The following is a 23,413-nucleotide window of genomic DNA, read 5'->3' on the forward strand; positions in this document are numbered from 1 at the left end:
CCAACTCATCTTGGAGGAGCCTGTTTGGACTTACTGTTATCATCATCCTCTGCCATGCCTCTTTCAATCTCCTCCACCCTGCCTCTCTCATTTTCCTCCAACCCATTCCCTCATCCTCTTCCACCCCACTCACCTTGTTCGTTTCCATCTCAACCCACATATTCTTATCCCCTATATTCACACATGAGAATCCATTTGCCCCCATAATCTAATATTCAAGACCTCTGAACTCATGAGCTTTCTTCAAATGGAATGGAAGGATATGCTGATAGGGTGAGCGAAAGTAAGGTGAGAGGAGACTCATGTCAAGCATAGACACCAGCATGGACATGGTGGGCCAAATGGCCTGGTTCTATGCGGTAAATTCCAAGTAATTCTCTTAAATCATAAAGCCTATGACTTCTCCAGTTTAACTGTCAAGTGTCCAATCTGTACATTATAAGCTTGAGTCCACTTGGGAAATCTTTGGTGTGACCATCTTGTTCTCTACCATCTAAATTCATACTTGTACCTGTTCTATTCTCTCCAAATCCTGTACCATCTCCAATGCTTTTCTGTCCAGACATCTGCTGTCTGCCCTGCAGCTGTATTTCCACCTATTCCAAGTGCCTGTTCAAGCCCTTTCAGTCTTGTCTAGCAATCCCTATGATTTGTTGTTTTCAATGGCTCATCAAGGAGGATATTGTCTGTCTGTAATGCAGCTTCTGCAGCTATTTACCTACTATTGGGAGCGTGCAACTGGCTCTTAGATTGCATCATAAGGAAAGAGCTGAAATAGCTTGTCTTTGTAATTGAAATCTGGAAATTGAATTATTATTTTTAATCACTGAAAAAAGTTTGAAAAGGTCTGCTTTTCTATTAATGGCAACTGGTTATCTTTTATGGTTCTGATAACACGTCAAAGACCTGCAACATTAACCCTATTTTTATCATCTCAGATGCTGCCTGCCATGCTGAATATTTCCAGCTGAAATAAAAAGCAAAGGTTTTTGCTTTTGTTGCTTTTATGGATGTCTTTTTTTTCCGCAAGTAAAGGTGTCAAAAATGATCTCACAGAAAGAAGGCATTTTTTAATATTACCTTAATGTTGTTTTCACTCTTCAATGTAAATGATAGAACTGTTTTGTTTTTTGAAATCCTAGATGGCAGACCACTTGCATTAAAAGAAATTTGGGAAAATGTTCATGATTGTTTCAAAGAACGTCTCTTTCAAGAACCCTGGGAGACTATTACACAACAGGTAATTGGTTAGACATTTGACAAAACTGCTAAATGTTGAAATTATCTGACCGGTTCTATGCATCAGTCATGGATTTAAGTGAAATGAATTATTGCTGACTTCAGATTCATCAACAAGCACTACTCAGTTTAAGACTGTGATCTCACTGATATAGATTCTTAACGTGGTCTGCATCTGAGCTTTAGTAAAAATCTCTCAATTTGTTAAAGATATTTGGAATGAAATTCAGTGGTTCTGCAATGGTAAGGTGGAATGAATTAAAGGATGTCAATCCTGTCTTAAATTGTGAGGATGGGGTCATTAGCCTGTTTGGGGTGGGTGACCTGCCAGTGTAAGAGCCCATCGGAGGTACCTGTCCCAATTTGCTATATGGAAATAGGTTGACCGTAGGTCCTTACTAACCAACAAGTAAATGGCAACTATGACTCTGGCAGCGGAAGATAATTAATACCCTTCGGAATTGATTTTTTTGTTTAAATAATTCTCCAGATGTGGGTGTTTCTGGCAAGGACAGCATTTATCACCCATCCTACTTTTCTAGAGAAGGTGGTGGTAAGCCTTTGTCCATAAACCACTGTAGTCTATATGGTGAAGGTATTCTCCCAGCTCATCAGTTCTTCGACACCCTTCGAACAAAGAATGATCTAATTTGTATTTACATAGCGTCTTACATGATTACCGGACATTCTAAAGTGCTTCACAGTTTTTGAATTGCAGTTACGGTTGTATAGCAGGGAAACATGGATGTAACATGTGGATTTCCTGGAATATTGTTGGAACTCCCCAGAGACACACCCCTGATGTAGGGGTGTGGGAAAGATCCACTTGTGCAACAACTTAGAATAACATAGTATCTTTAATATAGGTAAACATCTCAAGGTATTTTTCAGATACAAAATTTTTTAAATGATTATTGAACCACAGAATTATTTTTTTTAAAATACATTCTTTCATGAGATGCGGCCAGTCATTTGTTGCCCATCCCTAATTGCCCTTGAACTGAGTGACTTGCTAGGCCATTTCCAAAGACAATAAAGAGTCAATGACATTGCTGTGGGTATGGAGTCACATGTAGGCCAGACCAGGTAAGAATGGCACTTTTCCTTCCCCCAAGGACATTTGTGAACCAGATGAGTTTTTATGGCAATGAATGATGTGTAGGTTAGGGAGATTAATGGGGTAAATGCGTTGGGGGAGAGGGTGGGGGTGGACCTGCTAAAGATGCTCCATCTGAGGGTCAGTGCAAACTCAATGGGCCAAATAGCCGCCTCCTGCATAGGGATTCTATGATGATAGGTTCATGGTCACTATTTCTGAGATGAGCTTTCAATTCCAGATTTTTAATTGAATTTAATTAGACTGGATCTCTGGATCACTAGGCCAGTGACTATGCCACCATCTTCCCATAACTATTTGGAGAAGTGGCAAAGTGGGTTTTAAGGAGGCATTTAAAGGTGCAAGAAGGAGATGCAAGGTTATCTTGAGAGAATTCCAGATTAGGTATTAAAGGTATGGCTGTGGTGGGGTGAAGTGTGGTAGGGGAACATGCAAAACATCAGGTTCAGAGGAATCGAGAGTTCTGGAGTGGTTTTAAATCTGAAGAGATCCAGAGTGTTGAGGCTAGGAAGGAAATTAAACTCTGTGTTGAGAATTTCAAAATGATGATGTTGAGGGACCAGGAGTTGAACTTGGTGCAGAATAATATATATGAAGGCAGTTAAGAGCTAAAATGAACAGAAGGTGGAAGATGAGAAACCAGCCAATAGGTGAGTGGATGAATTAAGTCTGGAGCTAACAAAAACACGGGAGAGGGTTAGATTCTGGGAACACGAAGCCGTATTTTCAGTTCTTGCTAAAAGCTCCATACCCAAGCCACCATTTCCATTCTGCTCCCTAGTCACAGACTCGGGCTGATGTGTTGAGGTAGGAGTGGAGATGGGCGATGTTATGGAAGTGAAAGCAGGTAGTTTTTGTCATACAGTGGTTATGGGGTCAGAAATTCAGCTCAGGGTTGAGTAGGATGCTGAGGTTAATGGTTAGTGTGGTTCAGCTGGAGGCTGTGTCTGGGGTACAGATGGAAATTGTGGTCAAAGTATGAAGCTTGTGGCAAGAGTTGAAGAAAATGACTTCAATGTTCCCAGTATTTAACTGGAAGAAACAGTGCCTCATCCAAGATGAGTGGTTTAACAGAGACAGGTGGAAGACTCAAAACAAGTAAATATGGATGCCATATGTGTGAAAGTTGACCCCCATGTCTGCTGATGATGATGTTCTGAGGCAACGTATAGATGAGGTAGAGGAAGGTGCCAAGGATCCTTGGAGAATCTGGAAATAGTAATCTGAGCATGGGAAAGGAAATTAATGCTGGAGATGCTCTCACTCTGAATAGGTAAGAGTGGCATGAAGCGGCACTTCATGTGGTTAGCACAGTGGTTAGCACTGCTGTTTCACAGCTCCAGGGACCTGGGTTCAATTCCCGGCTTGCGTCACTGTCTGTGTGGAGTTTGTACATTCTCCCCGTGTCTGCGTGGGTTTCCTCCTGGTGCTACAGTTTCCTCCCACAGTCCAAAGATGTGCGGATTAGGTTGATTGGCCATGCTAAAAATTGCCCCTTAGTGTCCTGAGATGCGTAGGTTAGAGGGATTAGCGGGTAAATGTGTAGGGATATGGGGATAGGGTGGGATTGTGGTCGGTGCAGACTCGATGGGCCAAATGGCCTCTTTCTACACTGTGGGGTTTCTATGATTCTAAGCAAAGACAATCCCATTGAGCTGGACATTGAAGAGCAGCATAGGAGGAACTTCATGTGGGCAAACGCATCAAATACTGAGGAGAGATAACAAACCATCATCACTGCCACAGAAAACATCACCTGTGACTTTAATCAAGGCTGTACTGGTTCTGTGGCAGGGATATAAACCATGGTGTTGAAGAAAGACACTGATTTTAGAGGTGACAACACATTGTCGAACTTTGGAAAGGAAAGGGAACTTGGAGTGGTGATTTGCAATGACAAAGGAATCAAAGGTAGGTCTTTTAGTAAGGGGATTGATGACAGGAGTTTAAAAAGTGTCATTGGTGGCTGTCTCTTCACCCATGGCTGTACATTCCGAAAATTCCTCCTTAAACTCCTCTGCCACTCTATCTCACTTTCCAGTTTTAAGTTGGTTTTGTTCCTGACTGTATCTCCGTGAGGCAACTTGGGGTTTACTTTTACATTCACTGTGCTACGTAAATGCTGTTGTAGATGGTGGAGTGGGTGGAAGGAAGGGAAGTTGATTGTCAACTGTTTCACTGCTGAACTTGGAGAGGGGAAATGGGGACATGGAAGTGAAATGAGAGAAATACACACGTTCAGGGATAGCAGAGTAGAGACACTGAAGAGAAGCTTAACTTAATGGCAAGGTTGCAATGAAAGCAGCAGAGGCAACTGACTAGATGGAGATAAAAAGTGCATTCTTTCCTAAAGATGGAAGCAGACAAGGCAGAGGAGAGAGGTTCAAGGAGGCAGTTGAAAGTAAGGAGAATGACACCTGGATTATCTTTATTCTCCAGAGTGACACTGGAGTGGCGGATGGTTTTAGCAAAGGAAATTACAATCTATTAGTGCTTGATATGGTTCAGCTTGGTCTGGTGATGAACGGCTAAGCCAATTATATGCCAGGTAAGCTCAAGTCTGCACCTCTTGGACTTGAGTGAATGAAGAGAGAGGCCATACCATACGGAGGTATGAAGAAATCATCAACAATTAAGCACTGCTCGGTGTAAAAATTGAAGATGAAAGAAGGGAGAATGTCATGGTGAGAATTCAGGTGGGACAGGAGAAGGGTGGAATAAGTTAAGGTGCTCTCTGGAGGATAAGGTACCAAAGGAGTCTGGGTACAAATCAAACCGTGACTTGGCTTTGAAGGTCATGGTGCGTCAGTAGCAATTTGGGCAGGCTGGATTGTGGAAAGTGGAGCCTGGCAGGGAGATTCCAGTAAGGAGCACAATGTCAGCATTCATGATCCACATTTTGGTCAAAGTTGTTAGGTCAATTAAATAATTCACAATAAGATCATGGATAGCAAGTTCCTTGTTTGTGAATTAATGGACATTCTGAAGGGAAATGCTGAGATAGACAGTGATAGTTGATCTACTAGCAGTGAAGGTTGTGACAGGGAAGAAGTTCTGCCTGGTGGGGAGAAGGTAAATACGAGAGGAAGCTAAGACAGAATTATTGCTTGCAAGGAAGCAAAGGGTGGTACCTTGATGGACCTTTTGGATAATGCCAAGAGAGGCACAGAGTGCAATGGGATTGAAGTCTGGAATGGTATCAGGAGAATAGTAAAGGCATAGAGGTAGGGATGCGTTGGAGGAGACAGTATGGAGTGATCTTGTTGTTCCCAAAAGCCAGTGACTGGCTGTAGGATTGGATCCCGGAGCTGTTGAAAGAGAACATCTTCAGTGGAAACATTGCAAGATGTTGTCCAGTGGAATTGGAGAACTGAGGAGTAAAGTCAACGATCCGCTAACAGAGATTGACATAGTGGCCCAGGAGAGGTGCCTAATGACTTGAGGTTTCAGCAGTACACAGCAGCACCTTTGGAAAATGGTTGAACTGAAAAGGCAAGCAGCGCTCATTTCCAGTCCTCAGTTGCCTGATCCCTCCAGGGCTCAATTGCAATTTTGTGCTCGCTTGTCATTCGCACATTTAAAAGCTGCTCATCAGTTGATCTTCTCTATCTGCTCTGATCACAAAGGAATTTCCATGACTTTTCCTTTGCCAAAGCTCAAATAAACTTGGTTCTCTACCTAGTGCCAACTATTCCTTCCTCAACAACTTTAACTATCCACAGAACACAATCATGTTCAAACTTGAATTATTTCCTATTGTGAGACTTCTTCATACTCCTGGAGGTGATTGTAGACGGTTGTCTAATTTGGATCGGGCACTCCATTTAAATCTTTCTTGAGTTCCTGTTATTGAAGTTTCTTTGCCTTCCTGCCTCATTCTTTCTAAATTTGAAATCCACCATCATTGATGACATTTCTCTTTCCTGACTCTGTGGGTTGGACATTTTTGTGCTACTCTGATTTTTCTAAGGGCAGTTTTAGATGACATAAAGATAATGTGGGCTGCACGTACCTGCTGCAGATATGTGCAGGCCACATTATACTAGGTGTCCAGATCACCAACAACCTGTACTGGTCCCTCCACGCTGACACTATAGTTAAGAAAGCCCACCAACACCTCTACTTTCTCAGGAGGCTAAGGAAATTTGGCATGTCCACTATGACTCTTACCAATGCACTTTACAGATGCACCATAGAAAGCATTCTTTCTGTTTGTATCACAGCTTGGTTTGGATTCTGTTCTGCCCAAGACTGCAAGAAACTACGAAGGGTCGTGAATGAAGCCCAGTCTATCACGCAAACCAGGCTCCCATCCATTGACTCTGTCTACACTTCACGCTGCCTCGGCAAAGCAGCCAGCATAATCAAGGACCCCATGCACCCCGGACACCCTCTCTTCCACCTTCTTCCATCAGGAAAAAGATAGAAAAGTCTGAGATCACATCCCAATTGACTCAAGAACAGCTTTTTCCCTGCTACTGTCAGACCTTTGAATGGACCTACCTCATATTAAGTTGATCTTTCTCTACACCCTAGCTATGACTGTAACACTACATTCTGCACTCTCTCTATGAACGCTATGCTTTGTCTGTATAGCGCGAAAGAAACAATATTTTTCATGTATACTAATACATGTGACTATAATAAATCAAATCAAATATTCTTAATTTTCACGTTATGAACTTTCGTCAGTGTGAAAATTGACTTTCAAAATACTGCTGAGAGTCTAGTGACATTTTGTGATTTCCAGACAAACAAAGGATTAACTCTCGTTAGTACATGCTTCTGGAAAGTTCTTAAACTGTAAATGACCGTGGGTGTAATGCCTTTTCTCGAATGGACATACCAAGATGAAAACCATGTGTGGATACTTCCATAGCCCTCCCTGGCAGGAGGCCCAAAATTTGGTTTCAGCCCAGTGTGAAACTACCCCAGTACAGCAGGATTTTCCGATGCTTTCCAGCACGGCAGATCGGGAATCCCGCTGGAGGCCAAACCAATTTGCAGATGGAATGCACATGGACAGGCAAGGACATGGGTGACACGGTGGCACAGTGGTTAGCATTGCTGCCTCACAGCTCCAGGGACCCGGGTTCAATTCCCGGCTTGGGTCACTGTCTGTGTGGAGTTTACACATTCTCCCCGTGTCTGTGTAGGTTTCCTCCGGATGCTCTGGTTTCTTCCCACAGTCCAAAGACATGCTGATTAGGTGCATTGGCAATGCTAAATTCTCTCTGTGTACCCGGGCAGGCGCGAGAGTGTGGCGAGGAGGGGATTTTCACAGTAACTTCATTGCAGTGTTATTGTAAGCCTACTTGTGACACTAATAAATCAATAAACCCCCTGTGACCCCCTCCAAGACAATTTTCCGTGATGCCAACGGGAAAACACGCCAGTCCAGAAATTGCCTGGACCAACGTGGCATGCAAGAATTAAGACTTGCCTGGGACTGGCACCAGAGTTTGAGATGGAGGCCGCCAGTGACCATGGACCCTGGATCACCACAGCAGTTCATGGGGGATAGCATTTATTCAATAGATCTCTAAACTTCAGTGTCATCAAGGACGTCTACTTTCTTTCTCCAGGAGGTCCACCTTCTTTAGGAGGTCCATCTGCAGGAGAAGACACTCTCTGTGTAGGGATGAATAACCCACCCAATTTTCCGCTGTGTAACCGAATGGCTTTCGATTTTCAAATCATTCTGGGTGGACAATAGAAGTATTGATCATGTGGTCAAAAGTGTTTTCAGCTAACAAAGCTTTTACTCCAAGCACCAACGAGAAACCAGCTTTGTCTGAAACCAACAGGACAAGAGGGACCATTCCTCCAACCAGCCTAAAAATTAATCAACTCAGACAATATGAGGGGGATGAATTTGTTTTAACCAGCAGAAACTTGGCTATAACCTTGTCTGGAATTCCAGAGACTTCCAACATCCATCATCTCTGAAGGACCTGTGTACACCTTAAAAGAACTCGACCTGAACGTGATTTGCTACTTGTATTTTGTTAATCCTCAAGCTAGCTGCATATTCCATTCTCTAGAATTCATCTTTAAATGTGTGTGTTTGTCTGTGTGCATGTGATTGTGACTGTTTTTCATTGTGTTTACATTTTTGGGTTTTTTGATTTGGTTTATTATTGTCACATGTATTAGCATACAGTGAAAAGTATTATTTCTTGCGTGCTATACAGACAAAACATACCGTTTATAGAGAAGGAAACGAGAGAGTGCAGAATGTAGTATTACAGTCATAGCTGGGGTGTAGAGAAAGATCAACTTAGTGCAAGGTAGGTCCATTCAAAAGTCTGACAGCAGCATGGAAGAAGCTGAATCGGTTGGTACGTGACCTCAGACTTTTGTATCTTCTTCCCGATGGAAGAAGGTGGAAGAGAGAATGTCCGGGGTGCGTGGGGTCTTTATGTTGGCTGCTTTGCTGAGGCAGTGGGAAGTGCAGACAGAGCCAATCGATGGGAGGCTGGTTTGCGTGATGGATTGGGCTACATTCATGACCTTTTGTAGTTCTTTGTGGTCTTGGGCAGAGCAGGAGCCATACCAAGCTGTGATACAACCAGAAAGACTGCTTTCTATGGTGCATCTGTAAAAGTTGGTGAGAGTCGTAGTTGACATGACAAATTTCCTTAGTGTGCTGAGAAAGTAGAGAGGTTGGTGGGCTTTCTTAACTACAGTGTTGGCATGGGGAGACCAGGACAGGTTGTTGGTGATCTAGACACCTAAAAACTTGAAGCTCTCGATCCTTTCTACTTCTTCCCTGTTGATGTAGACAGGAGCATGTTCTCCTCTATGCTTCCTGAAGTTGATGACAATCTCCTTTTTGTTGACATTGAGGGAGAGATTATTGTTGCCGCACCAGTTCACCAGATTCTCTATCTCATTCCTGTACTCTGTCTCGCCGTATTTTGAGATCCGACCCACTACCATGGTGTAGTCAGCAAACTTAAAAATCGAATTGGAGGGGAAATTGGCCACACAGTCATAGGTGTATAAGGGGTATAATAGGGGGCTGAGAACACAGCCTTGTGGGGCACCGGTGTTAAGGATGATCGTGGAGGAAGTGTTGTTGCCTATCCTTACTGATTGTGGTCTGTGAGTTAGAAAGTTCAGGATCCAGTCACAGAGGGAGGAGCCGAGGCTCAGGCCATGGAGTTTGGAGATGGGAATAATAGTGTTGAAGGCTGAGCTGTGTTATTGTGTGAATAGACGTTACCTTTCCTTCTGATTTAAACTTACCCAAAAGCCTGATTCGTGTCTCCTACTAAAAGTCACAACATTAAAAAGGTAAAATACTAATTTTAAGCACACATTTTGTTGTGGACACTCAAGGGGTGAAGAGAAAGAGGAAATGTCACCCCATCATCTTTCTTCCTGTCCATAACAAACATAAAATTATTAAGCTCTACTCCACAGATCATTGCTCAATGGTATAAAATTGACATATGACAAATAAATTGGTTTGGCTCTCTTCTGAGTGTTTATTGAAGTTAGTTGCTGTTGTTGTTTGACAATTGAAGTATATTTTTGTCACTGGCATTTCTCGACAGCATTGAAACTCTGTGTACTGATCCTTTCCTCTATACTTTCCCCTTTTTGTGGAAACCTTTCTTAAGATGCACACTCCTGGAGGTTTGACAGTTATTGCCCACATACAAGGTGCAAGCAACCAAGTTACAAAAACATACATCCCTTTGTGTCTTCCTTTAGTGCTACATGCATTGGCGAATAACTTCAATTCATTGCCACACCCTTTCGTGTCCAAGCATACCAGGTGTTTGGCATCAGTATCTTCGGGCCAAAATTATTGACCACATCATTCCTTCCTGGGTATATCAGGTCAGCTGTCCTCAGCAACACAGGGTTAATGGCAGGCAGTGACCAAGCTGTTCCACATGCTGCAGGTTGATCTACAAACAACCTTACAGATTGGGCTGGCTATTCTCCAACTGTGAAGGTCAGTATTTCATTAACGTTCTATACCAAGGATCTTTCCAGGCCACTGCAAGAAACAACTGCAAGATAATCCTGTTGACAGTTGAGAGCTGCAGAGCAACTTCCTGACACCATGCTTGCCAGGGGAAACATCTTTATCACATTTCCAGTGAAAATGAGACACCAAGTTGAAGGGACACAGATTATTACTGTCTGGCTGACTTCCCAAGAGCGCGTGGTGTTCCAGATGGAACCCACGTGGAGATCAGGACTCCACATCTGATGTTGAATGCATGCATCGTCAGGAAGTGTACATTCTATCGATCATACAAATCTCCACCAGTGCTACAATGCTCATTATTTAGGGAGCCGCTCAATGCTTTTTTAATGCAGCAATTCCAGCAATATTTGAACTGGTCTTGAAAAGGAATAGGGTTGTTTTCATTCGTGTTGCATGCATAGTATTGTTGTTTTCCACTTGAAAATGCAAAAAATGTTGATCCCTGTTCTAACTTTTGGAGAAACCTACCAAGAGCTTGGTGGCCAGAGATCGAATCCCTTCAATAAATAGAGTCAAATGATGTCATAACCCTAATGTCATTGACAGACCCTGCTGTCTCTGACGGCTTGTGCCTGCCAAACATATGCTATATAATTTGGGAATTATCCAGACTGATAGTTAAAATGATTCTTTCCTACTGTCAGTTAAAGTTGGAGAGAGTGTATGGATGCAATTTCTGAGAATTGCGCTGCTGAGTAGCAACTCTTGTTCAGTAATTATGGAGTATAGTACAGCAAGCCTACTCAAAATATAATGTTCAACATTACTTGTGATTCTGTGATCGGACAGCACTTGATAAACAATCCTGATTGTGCTAAGAATTACACTGAGACCCAATTTAAGATTATTAGTTGGGTTTGCAGTGTGGCTCACTTCTGTGTGATAGAAGTTACATTCACACACGTGACCCTGTACTTTTCAGACAGAATGAGTATACCCATGAACTGTGCCTTTTTTCAACTAAAGAAATGCTTGGGGGACAGCTATTCCCGAGTTTATTCCAAAGGATAATGCCTTTGCCAATCGGTGTCGACCTACCTGACTTAAATTTAACAGAAGCTTGGCCGTTAACTGTTCTCTGGTGCATTCTCCACGGCAATACCTTTACCAATCAGAGTCCACTTGCCAACCAATCAGCTCTCCCTTCTCATGCAGCATAAATTGTTGTTCCCTTTAAAATTGATATTCTTGCTAATCTGGCCTGATGAGTGCAAGGTGAAAAGCTTTGACAGCATGAAATGTGATATATATAAATGATTTGGAAAAAGGTGTAACTGCTGTTATCAGCAAGTTTGCGGATGACACAAAGATGGCTGGACTTGCGGATAGCGATGAGCATTGTCGGGCAATACAGCAGGATATAGATAGGCTGGAAAATTGGGCGGAGAGGTGGCAGATGGAATTTAATCCAGATAAATGCGAAGTGATGCATTTTGGAAGAAATAATGTAGGGAGGAGTTATACAATAAATGGCAGAGTCATCAGGAGTATAGAAACACAGAGGGACCTAGGTGTGCAAGTCCACAAATCCTTGAAGGTGGCAACACAGGTGGAGAAGGTGGTGAAGAAGGCATATGGTATGCTTGCCTTTATAGGACGGGGTATAGAGTATAAAAGCTGGAGTCTGATGTTGCAGCTGTATAGATCGCTGGTTAGGCCACATTTGGAGTACTGCGCCCAGTTCTGGTCGCCGCACTACCAGAAGGACGTGGAGGCGTTAGAGAGAGTGCAGAGAAGGTTTACCAGGATGTTGCCTGGTATGGAGGGTCTTAGCTATGAGGAGAGATTGGGTAAACTGGGTTTGTTCTCCCTGGAAAGACGGAGAATGAGGGGAGATCTAATAGAGGTGTACAAGATTATGAAGGGGATAGATAGGGTGAACGGTGGGAAGCTTTTTCCCAGATCAGAAGTGACGATCACGAGGGGTCACGGGCTCAAGGTGAGAGGGGCGAAGTATAACTCAGATATTAGAGGGATGTTTTTTACACAGAGGGTGGTGGGGACCTGGAATGCGCTGCCAAGTAGGGTGGTGGAGGCAGACATGCTGACATCATTTAAGACTTACCTGGATAGTCACATGAGCAGTCTGGGAATGGAGAGATACAAACGATTGGTCTAGTTGGACCAAGGAGCAGCACAGGCTTAGAGGGCCGAAGGGCCTGTTTTCCTGTGCTGGACTGTTCTTTGTTCTTTGTTCTTAAAACGCTGGAAAATCTCAGCAGGTGTGGCAGCATCTGTAAGGAGAGAAAAGAGCTGATGTTTCAAGTCCAGATGACCCTTTGTCAAAGCTAAAAGGCATAGAAAGTGGAGGATATTTATACTGCAGGTGAGGGAATGAAAGATGAGTCATAGTCATAGAAACCGGAGGAAAAGACTGATATTGGCTGCCCACAGAGAGAATAAAGGGTGTGAATGGCCAAACGGCAGATAAGCTGTAAGCTGTGACAGGTGAAGATGTTGGGGGAGGGGGGGGGGGGAAAGATGAGACCGAGGTAGAATGTAGAGAAGGAGAAGCAGGGTGGAGGGGGAAGACAAGGTAAGGGAAGGGGAAGTAGGGAGAAAGAGTGGGAGGGGGGAAGAAAAATGAAGAAAGACAATAAAGAAATAAAAGGTAGAGAAGAGTAAAAAATGAAATAAAATAGAATGAAAACAAAGGGGTGGAGGTGGGGTGAAGCTAATCATCTGAAGTTGTTGAATTCGATGTTGAGACCGGAAGGCTGTAAAGTGCCGAGCCGGAGGATGAGATGCTGTTCCTCCAGTTTGCGTTGAGCTTCACTGGAACATTGCAGCAGGCCAAGGACAGACATGTGTGCATGGGAGCAGGATCATGTGTTAAAATGGCAAGCAACCGGAAAGTCAGGATCCTGATTACGCACAGACCGAAGGTGCTCAGCAAAGCAATCACCCAGTCTACCCTTGGTCTCTCTGATATAGAGGAGACCACATTGGGAGCAGCGAATGCAATGCACCAAATTGAAAGGTGCAAGTGAAACACTGCTTAACCTGGAATGAATGTTTTGGATCTTGGAAGGTGTAACCTTGAAGTGTTACACCTTCTGCAATTACACATCCTCCCTTCACTCCCTCTGTCAGCATTCCGCAGAGACCGTTCCCTCGGGGTAACCTAGTCCACTCTTCCACTATACCCAACACCTCTCCCATCACTCATGGCACCTTCCCATGCAATCGCAGAAGGTGTAACACCTGCCCCTTTACCTCTTCTATGCTCACCATCCAAGGTCCAAAACACTCATTCCAGGTTAAGCAGCGTTTCACTTGCACCTTTCAATTTGGTCTATTGCATTCACTGCTCCCAATGTGGTCTCCTCCATATCGGAGAGACCAAACATAGACTGGGTGATCACTTTGTGCACAGACCGAAGGTGCTCAGCAATCAGGATCCTGCCCTTCCGGTTGCTGCCATTTTAACACACGATCCTGCTCCCATGCCCACATGTCTGTCGTTGGCCTGCTGCAATGTTCCAGTGAAGCTCAACACAAACTGGAGGAACAGCATCTCACCTTCCGGCTAGGCACTTTACAACTTCCGGTCTCAACATCGAATTCAACAACTTCCGATGATTTGCTCGGCCCCCTTTGTTTTCATTCTATTTTAATTTTTTACTGTTCTCTACCTTTTATTTCTTTATTGTCTTTCTTCATTTTTCTCCCCCCCCCCACTCTTTTCCCCCTACTTCATCCACCTTCCCTTTTCTCCCCCCCCCCCCCCGCCCCCCCACCTCCCCTTCTCTACATTTTACGTCTGTCCCATCTTTCCCCCCCCTCCCCCAACATCTTCATCTGTCACAGCTTACAGCTTCTCTGCCGTTTGGCCATTCACACCCTTTATTCTCTCTTTGGACAGCTATTAGCAGTCTTTTCCCCTGGTTTCTATGACTATGACTCATCTTTCATTCCCTCACCTGCAGTATAAATATCTCCCACTTCCTATGCCTTTTAGCTTTGACAAAGGGTCATCTGGACTCGAAACACCAGCTCTTTTCTCTCCTTACAGATGCTGCCAGACCTGCTGAGATTTTCCAGCATTTTCTCTTTTGGTTTCAGATTCCAGCATCTGCAGTAATTTGCTTTTATCCTTTGACAGCATGTCTCTTTTTTCAGCAGTACTCACGTTCTGTACTATCAAACTAGTATAACCTTAAGTGCAATTTTTGCCTGTATTTTCAACCACGCACAAAGCAGAAACTCTTGCCTTTATGTATTTGCTGCTATATTTTCTGCAGGTGCTTTGTCTGCTGCTCCACAATGTTCTTCTCTCTGATCCTGATGCTAAATACATCCTTGACAAACAGCTGCACCACCTGATTTCCACTTCAAGTGAGGCTTGACATAAAGTAACAGGTTATGTGTTGGGAGCTTGCCTGCCATGTTATAATATGGAATAACTATTAAATCCAATTGGGTCCCATTCTGACTCCTCCAGTTGGCCACTGCATGTGCTGCCCTGTACCCATTGCCCACCATACATCCAAAGCACACAACTTACCTCATACCCAACTCCCACATCCTGCTTTCCAAACTGTCCATTGTCCATCATGCGCTCACTGCCCAAGACACATGCTCTATCCAATGCACATTACACACGGTGAAATAGAAGATGTTTTTCAGGCCATGGTAAAAGAGAAGGCAATTCAGACACTAGAAGCATGAACAGGAGTTATTGAATATGTTATATGAATTTAAAGTTGTTAAGGTGCAAGGACTGGATTACAAGGATTACAAGATCCCACAAGGATGCTGTGGGAAGAAATTGCAGAGACAGTGGCCATAATTTTTCAGTCTTAGGCTCAGAGGTGGTGCCAGAGGACTAGAGAATTGCAAATGTGCACATTGTTCAAACTAGAAGCTAAAAATGAACCTAGCAAGTACAGGACAGTCCATTTAACTTCAATGGTGGGGAAGCTTTTGGAAACAATAATTTGGGACAAAATTAATAGTCACATGGACAAATGTGGGTTAATGATTCGAGGGTTGAGGAACTTCAGTTATGAAGGAAGATTGGAGAAGTTGGGACTGTTTTCCTTGGTGAATAGAAGGCTGAGGAGATTTGATAGAGGTATTCAAAATCATGAGGGGCCTGGATAAATATGGAGAAACTGTTCCCATTTGTCAAAGGATCGAGAACGAGAGGGCACAGATTTAAAGTAATTAGTAAAAGAAGCAGAAGTCATCTGAGTAAAACATTTTCATACAGCGGATAATTAGGTTCTGAAGTGCACTGTCTGAGAGTGTGGTGGAGACCAATTGAAGCATTCAAAAGGGAATTAGACTTATCTGAAAAGGAAGAATGTGCAGGGTTATGGGGAAAAGATGGGCAAATAGAATTAGGTTAGTTGTTCAGTTGGAGAGTTGGAGCAGACAAGTTGGACCAACTGGTGGCCTCCTGAGCCATAACAATTGTGAAAATTAATTCCACACAATTGAAAATTGTTCACAATATATGACTTGCATGTTGTGATTTCTGGGATAGATATGACTGAAGTTCTTGCTCTTGGGTTTTTTTTCCTCCAACACAAATATGCATGCTAATCTTAAAAGTTAAATTTTTATTTATGTTGTGCTCCCTTGGCCAGGCAAATGTGTGCAATGTGTGGAAATAATTGATGCTTTACGATTATGTGAAAATGAATGAAAAGAAGGTGTTTATTATTTCAATAATTTAGGTGTCAATAAATAGACCAAATTTCATTTTTCCTGTACTTTCAGAGTATAAACGCAGACACAAGCTAGCTACAAACTAGTTACAATTAAGCTTTGTGAAGTTATAATTTAGGATCTGTTTTATTGGCACAGTAAAAATTGGCACGTCATATTGCAGCTTTATAGAACCTTAGTTAGGCCGCAATTGGAATATAGTGTTCAATTCTGGTCGCCACACTACTGGAAGGATGTGGAGGCTTTGGAGAGGGTACAGAAAATATTTACCAGGATGTTGCCTGGCATGGAGGGCATTAGCTATGAGGTGAAGTTGGAGAAACTTGGGTTGTTCTCACTGCAACGACAGAGGTTGAGGGGCGACCAGATAGAAGTCTACAAGATTATGAGTGGCATGGACAGAGTGGATAGCCAAAAGCTTTTTCCCAGGGTGGAAGAGTTAATTACTAGGGGGCATACGTTTAAGGTGCGAAGGGCAAGGTTTAAAGGAGATGTACGAGGCAAGTTTTTTTACACAGAGGGTTGTGGGTGCCTGGAACTCGCTGCCGGGGGAGCTAGTGGAAGCAGATACGATACTGACTTTTAAGGGGTGTCTTGACAAATACATGAGTAGGATGGGAATAGAGGGATATGGTCCCTGGAAGGGTAGGGTGTTTTAGTTCAGTCAGGCAGCATGGTCAGTGCAGGCTTGGAGGGCCAAAGGGTCTGTTCCTGTGCTGTAATTTTCTATTTTCTTTGTTCTTAGTAGTTAGCACTGCTGTCTCACAGTGTCAGGGATCTGGGTTTGATTCCCGGCTTGGGCCACTGTCTGTGTGGAGTCTGCACGTTCTCCCCGTGTCTGTGTGGGTTTCCTCCGGGTGCTCTGGTTTCCTCCCACAGTCCGAAAGACGTGCTGGTTAGGTGCATTGACCATGCTAATTTCTCCCTCCGTGTACCCGAACAGGCGTCGGAGTGTGGCGACTAGTGGATTTTCACAGTAACTTCATTGTAGTAAGCCTACTTGTGACACTAATAAATGAACTTTATAGATGAACTTTTATAGAAATTAAGCAGCATGTTTTTCTTTTTCTAAGTATGTTTTCCAAATTAATTATTAACAAACGTGAGGAAATTAATGCCACTTATTCCACACGTATTCTTGATGGACCAACTGAGTTTCTTGCAGTTGGCTTTTAGCTCAGTGGGAATCTCCCTGGGGTCAACATTCATCCATTTTATGTGCACCAACGTTCAGTAACTTGCTTTTGTTTTAAATACTGTAAATCAATTACAGCACACAGCTGTTTAATGAAACTTCTGAAATGTTGCTCGAAATCTCTGTGGCCATTTCCTGGTGGCTCATAATGGCACCAATTCACCACACCTGGCAAGGTGTGCTCATACTGAAGCAATTCTAAAATTGGATGAAAGTTGTTAACTCATTCAGTCTTGGAGTATGTCTCCAAGAGCACATGACTACATTTTTTTTGTTGAAAATAGTTATCTGAGATCCCCAATTTCGATGCCACAGCCAGTATAGCATAAATTGTTAAATTCAACATCACCCTTTATCACCCTACCAACTATTTATAATGTGAATCTGGTTCTCTATTTGCAGCTTACTGTGGATTTTTGCACATAGTTTGTTCATTCTGTGGCTTGAGTTAAGAATTCCTTGATTTACAAATCTGTTTTACAGATTTTACTTAATTCAAAATGTCACCATCTCATTTTACTTGTATGCTGATTTCAAAATTGCTGCTGTTTACAAAATTGACTGGATCAAGCACACTTTGCCTTCCATAAATGAACGTCTCAACCTTTTCAATCTGCTAAATTGCTGCCTTAAATCCACCTGTTCTGCAAGGAAAACCTTGGAGTAATAACAGAGTAATAGCGCAGAGGTTCCAAAGTACCCTGCACACAGTGCAATCTCAGTGCTCCGATAAAGACATGAACAGCTAAGTGGCATTTTTATGCTGAATAGGCCCTGCAACAAATCAGCTAAGGCTGTGAGGAGCTTGGCAGGTTCATTGTGAAGAGAATGAACTCTGGGTCCACCACCATCTGGACTTGGAAAGAAAGGCCATAAAGAGTTCTATGATTTTAAAAAATACAGCTGAAGTAAAAATGACCGTAACTAATGGAAGATGTGGGATATTATTAGCGAGGAATTTACAATTGTGAATGAGTAGAATTTATGAATGAGTCACTGTCTTTATAGAAAACTTCAATGTACTGTGGATCAAAGTGTCCCTCCTAGTACAGGGGAAAAAAAACCCTTTTTTGGATTTTGCATAATTCATGAATACATCTGACTACATCTGAAATACTGGTGTGAAATTGAACAAATTGCTTCCACAAACGAGGAAAATTAAACTTGATTTACTGTACAAAAATTATTTTTGCAATGTTAAAAATTAATAAGCACTCATGCTAATAACTTAAGATTGACTGTAAGATTTCCCTTTGCTGTTTTGCCAATTGGGCAAACTGATATGGAGCTTCAGGGTCAGGGAAACAAGATGTGGTAGAGTCAACCAGGAGAAAATATTAAGGGTTCATGAAAGGCAGTTGGTATAATGTTTGGTTATAAAGGTTGGATGTCCTGTCAGAGGCCCTCTTGTGTGGAGCACGGCAAAAAAAATATCCTGAGTCTCGCGCTTTGTATTAATTCCTTTATGCACACCCATTGCACATGTTTCATAGGACACCTGTTGAGAAAACAGCAAACAAATTGTTAAAAAAGATCTTGTATTTATGTAGGACCTCAGGACATCCTAAAAGACTTTACAGCCAATTAATATTTTTGAAGTGTAGTTACTTTTGTAGTGTAGAAAACAAGAAATGTGCACACCACAAATTCTCACAAGCAGCAGTGTGATAATTATATAAACTGAGATTTTATTTAATTATGTTGGCTGAGGGTTAGATATTGGCCAGGACACTAGGGGGGGGAAGTTCAACTGCTCTTTGTCAAAATCGTACCATCGGATCTTTTGCGTCCATATCTGAGTGTACAAACGGGGTGGTCGTTTAGCATCTCATCCTAAAAACAGCACTTCTGACAGTTCAGCACTCTCTCAGTAATGGACTGAAATGTCAGCGGAGATAATGTGCTGAAGCCCCTGGAGTGGGGCTTGAGCCCACAGTCTTCCATCCTAGCGGTGACTGTGCTATGACTGACACCTGGCAAAGCAGAACGTAGTTCACAGATGATGAATGCGTAGCAGAGGAGGTGCATACTGTTATGCCAACACCTCTTGGAGGAGCGTTTCCTGTTCAGGTTACTCAGGAAGAATTGACCCATTGCACCTTCTTCCTGTTACAATACATGAAACATGTGGAGCAAGTACTTGACTCCATACTTGAGTTTCTGAAATGGAAGGAAGTGTGAAATGCCAGAGCACAGAAAACCATAGGAGTGAGTAATACAATTAAAACTTCACATACAAAGCCTAAATGTGGGTCAAACACTTCTCTTACCTGTTTCGCACTCTTGATCGAGAAACCTTGGGTTCCAATATTCAAGAAGCAGTTTCCTCTTGTCATGGGTACAATTTGACAATTGAGCTTTCAGAGAGAAATCCAGAATTCTGCAAATAGAGGTCATTTTGTCTAATGAGGAAATGGCTTCCAGCAGTGGCATGCATTGAGAAAAACAGCATTCATGTAGTATCTTATTGGATGTCTCAGAACTTTGAAATGTTGTCACTAATTATGTAGGGAAATATGATGGTCATTTTTCACATAAGGTCCCAGAAATAGCAGTAATAAACTAATTAAGGTTTTTGTTTTGCGTGGCTTGTGCTTGATGTGTGTAGGGACCTCTGGATAGTTGTGTAGGTATATTGCTACACATTTTAAAGGGAATATTGATGCCAGGTTATCCTTAACATCTATCTTAATAATCAGAACAGAAAAAAATAAAACCTAGGTCTGACAACATATTTAATGATGTGGAGATGCCGGCGTTGGACTGGGGTAAACACAGTAAGAGTTTTAACAACACCAGTTTAAAGTCCAACAGGTTTATTTGGTAGCAAATGCCATTAGCTTTCGGAGCGCTGCTCCTTTGGAGCAAATGGCATTTGGTAGCTGCTCATTTGGTAGAAAATGGCATTTGCTACCAAATAAACCTGTTGGACTTTAACCTGGTGTTGTTAAAACTCTTACAACATGTTTAATGGACAGGACTTCAGAGAACGGCTTCCCCAAAATTGTATGAAGATTTCAGCTAATGCGCTTGGTGTAGGGCTTTAAGCTAATAACCTTCCTAGTAAGAGAGAATGTGACCAATTGAATCAAACAATACCGAATGTAATTATACAACCCTGCATAATTGTCTGTGCCAGTACCACAGAAATTATTGAACTCCAAACAACCAGAGCACTTGATTCTGATTGCACTGTGGCACATACCTCACAGGCTGCTGTTCTTGCACAGGGGTCTCCAAACTACGGCCCGCGGGCCACATCCAGCCCGCAGCAGGCTAACATCTGGCCCACAGCCAGTGGGGCGGGACAGGATTCCCGCTGCCGAAAACACTCCCGCGTCCGGAACCCCGCCGCTGACTCAGGATCCAGACGCGGGGACGGAAGCCACAGGCCGGACATTTGCTGCCGCTCCGCGCGGTGTCTGATGGACCCATGGGAATCCCCGCCCTCTTTACTGGCCTATTGTCCAATCAGAGCTGCCGTCCTGTGACAGTTCATTAAACGCATCAGCAATTGAGACATCTGTTATCCAATTGTCGCTCTGCATTGACTGAGTGACAGCTGCTTTATCCAATCCGTAACCTCCATCTGTCTGAAATGAACGAGAATAATGACAATGATGGCGGCAATTCAGACCAATTCAGTTATGGAAGGAGAAAAGAAAAGTGGACAGTGAGTGCCGCCTGTTTAATGAAGAATGGGGTGTAAAGTACTTCTTTGTACAAGCAGGTGATAAAGCCTTGTGTGTCATATGCAACGAAACTGTTGCAGTTTTGAAGGAGTACAATGTATGCCGGCACTATGAGACCAAACATGAACCAAGTTATTCCCAATTCACAGGAACACAGCGTTCGGAAAAATTTGAATCAATGCAACACAGGTTGATTTCCCAACAAGCTTTTTTTACACAGATGATAACTGAAAATGAAGCTTTAACCAGGGCCAGTTACAAACTAGCTTATGTGTTGGCTACAAGAGGAAAGCCATTCATCGATGGAGATCTCATCAAAGAGTGTATAATGGAAGCAGTGGAAGAGTTACGCCCAGAAAAGGCAAATCTGTTCAAAATCATCAGTCTTGCGCCAAATACTGTTGCTCGTAGAATTGAGGATATAAGAAGCAATATATTTCATCAAATTGCAGTCAAAGCAAGAAATTTTCAGTTGTATTCTCTCTCAAAGAATAAAGAACAATACAGCACAGGAACAGGCCCTTCGGCCCTCCAAGCCCGCGCCGCTCCCTGGTCCAAACTAGACCATTTTTTTGTATCCCTCCATTTCCACTCCGTTCATAGGGCTGTCTAGATAAGTCTTAAACGTTCCCAGTGTGTCCGCCTCCACCACCCTGCCTGGCAGCGCATTCCAGGCCCCCACCACCCTCTGTGTAAAATATGTCCGTCTGATTTCTGTGTTAAACCTCCCCCCCCCCCCCCTTCACCTTCAAACTATGACCCCTCGTGAACGTCACCACCGACCTGGGGAAAAGTTTCCCACCGTTCACCCTATCTATGCCTTTCATAATTTTATACACCTCTATTAAGTCTCCCCGCATCCTCCGTCTTTCCAGGGAGAACAACCCCAGTTTACCCAATCTCTTCTCATAACTAAGCCCCTCCATACCAGGTAACATCCTGGTAAACCTCTGTACTCTCTCCAAAGCCTCCACGTCCTTCTGGTAGTGTGGCGACCAGAACTGGACGCAGTATTCCAGATGCGGCCGAACCAACGTTCTATACATCTGCAACATCAGACCCCAACTTTTATACTCTATGCCCCGTCCTATAAAGGCAAGCATGCCATATGCCTTCTTCACCACCTTCTCCACCTGTGACCTCACTTTCAAGGATCTGTGGACTTGCACACCCAGGTCCCTCTGCGTATCTACACCCTTTATGGTTCTGCCATTTATCATATAGCTCCTCCCTACATTATTTCTACCAAAATGCATCACTTCGCATTTATCAGGATTGAACTCCAGCTGCCATTTCTTTGCCCAAATTTCCAGCCTATCTATATCCTTCTGTAGCTTCTGACAATGCTCCTCACACTTGATGAATCGACTGATGTGTGTGACACATCACAACTCCTAGTATTCATCCGTGGCGTCGACAGTGAATTTAATGTGACACAAGAATTAGCATCAGTGCGTAGCATGCACAGCACAGTAACTGGAGAAGACCTCTTCAAAGAATTTCAAAAAACTGTGTTAGAATATAACCTGGAGTGCATTAACCTGCAATGTGTGACAATTGATGGAGGAAAGAACATGTCTGGGGTGAAGAAAGGTTTGGTTGGACAAATCACAAAAGCTTGTGAGGTTAGTGGATTCTCAAAGCCCATGTTTCTGCATTGCATTATCCATCAGCAAGCATTGTGCGGAAAATATGTGGATATGTCTTGCGTTCTGAAACCTGTTGTTTCAACAGTGAATTTCATTCGATCTCACGGGCTTAATCATCGCCAGTTTCGTGATTTTCTGAAAGAAGCTGATTCTGAGTTCGGTGACTTGCCTTATTATACAGCAGTTCGATGGCTTAGTTGTGGAAAGGTTCTATCACAGTTCTTTCAACCCAGAGAGGAAATTGATTCCTTTCTCACAGAGAAGAATCGACCCGAACCACTTTTATCAAACACTGACTGGCTTTGGAAATTGGCATTTTTTGCAGACGTGACAGGCCATGTGAATCAATTGAATCTGAAGTTGCAAGGTGAAACAAATTTGATTTGTAATCTATTCGCGTATGTCAAGGCATTCGGGGCAAAACTGATGCTATTTCAAGGACAGCTGAAAGTTCATAACTTGGTTTATTTTCCATGTTGTGAAAAATTTCATGAAGAAAGTGAAGCAGAATTTCCTTCTTCATTTGCAACAGAAATCATTAAGGACTTGCAAAAACAATTTCAGGAACGATTTTCTGTTCTTAATGGAAACACAGATGAAATAAAGCTGTTTCAAAATCCATTTGGCTGCAATGTTGAAACACTCCCAAGTCAGTTTCAAATAGAAATTATTGATCTCCAATCAGATGACATGCTGAAAGACAAGTATAAAGAAGGAAAACTGATCCAATTTTATAAATCTTTGCAGCCTGAGCAGTTTCCAAATTTGAAGTGATTTGCTTGTGGATTTGTATCAGTTTTTGGTACAACGTACCTGTGTGAACAAACATTTTCAAAA

General features: G+C 42.9%; 1 protein-coding gene across 11 annotated transcripts in view; it reads left to right on the forward strand.

Moving 5' to 3' along the window:
- The window catches only part of atg10 (ATG10 autophagy related 10 homolog (S. cerevisiae)), a 264,975-nt gene that overhangs the window by 200,519 nt on the left and 41,043 nt on the right, over positions 1-23,413 (forward strand). For all 11 annotated transcript variants that reach the window (XM_078214834.1, XM_078214831.1, XM_078214835.1 and 8 more), the window contains one exon: positions 1,143-1,240. In XM_078214834.1, the coding sequence (XP_078070960.1) occupies positions 1,143-1,240 (98 nt within the window). The remainder of the gene's footprint in view (positions 1-1,142; positions 1,241-23,413) is intronic.

The sequence above is a fragment of the Mustelus asterias genome, chromosome 6, assembly GCF_964213995.1.
Source record: "Mustelus asterias chromosome 6, sMusAst1.hap1.1, whole genome shotgun sequence".
NCBI lineage: Eukaryota > Metazoa > Chordata > Chondrichthyes > Carcharhiniformes > Triakidae > Mustelus > Mustelus asterias.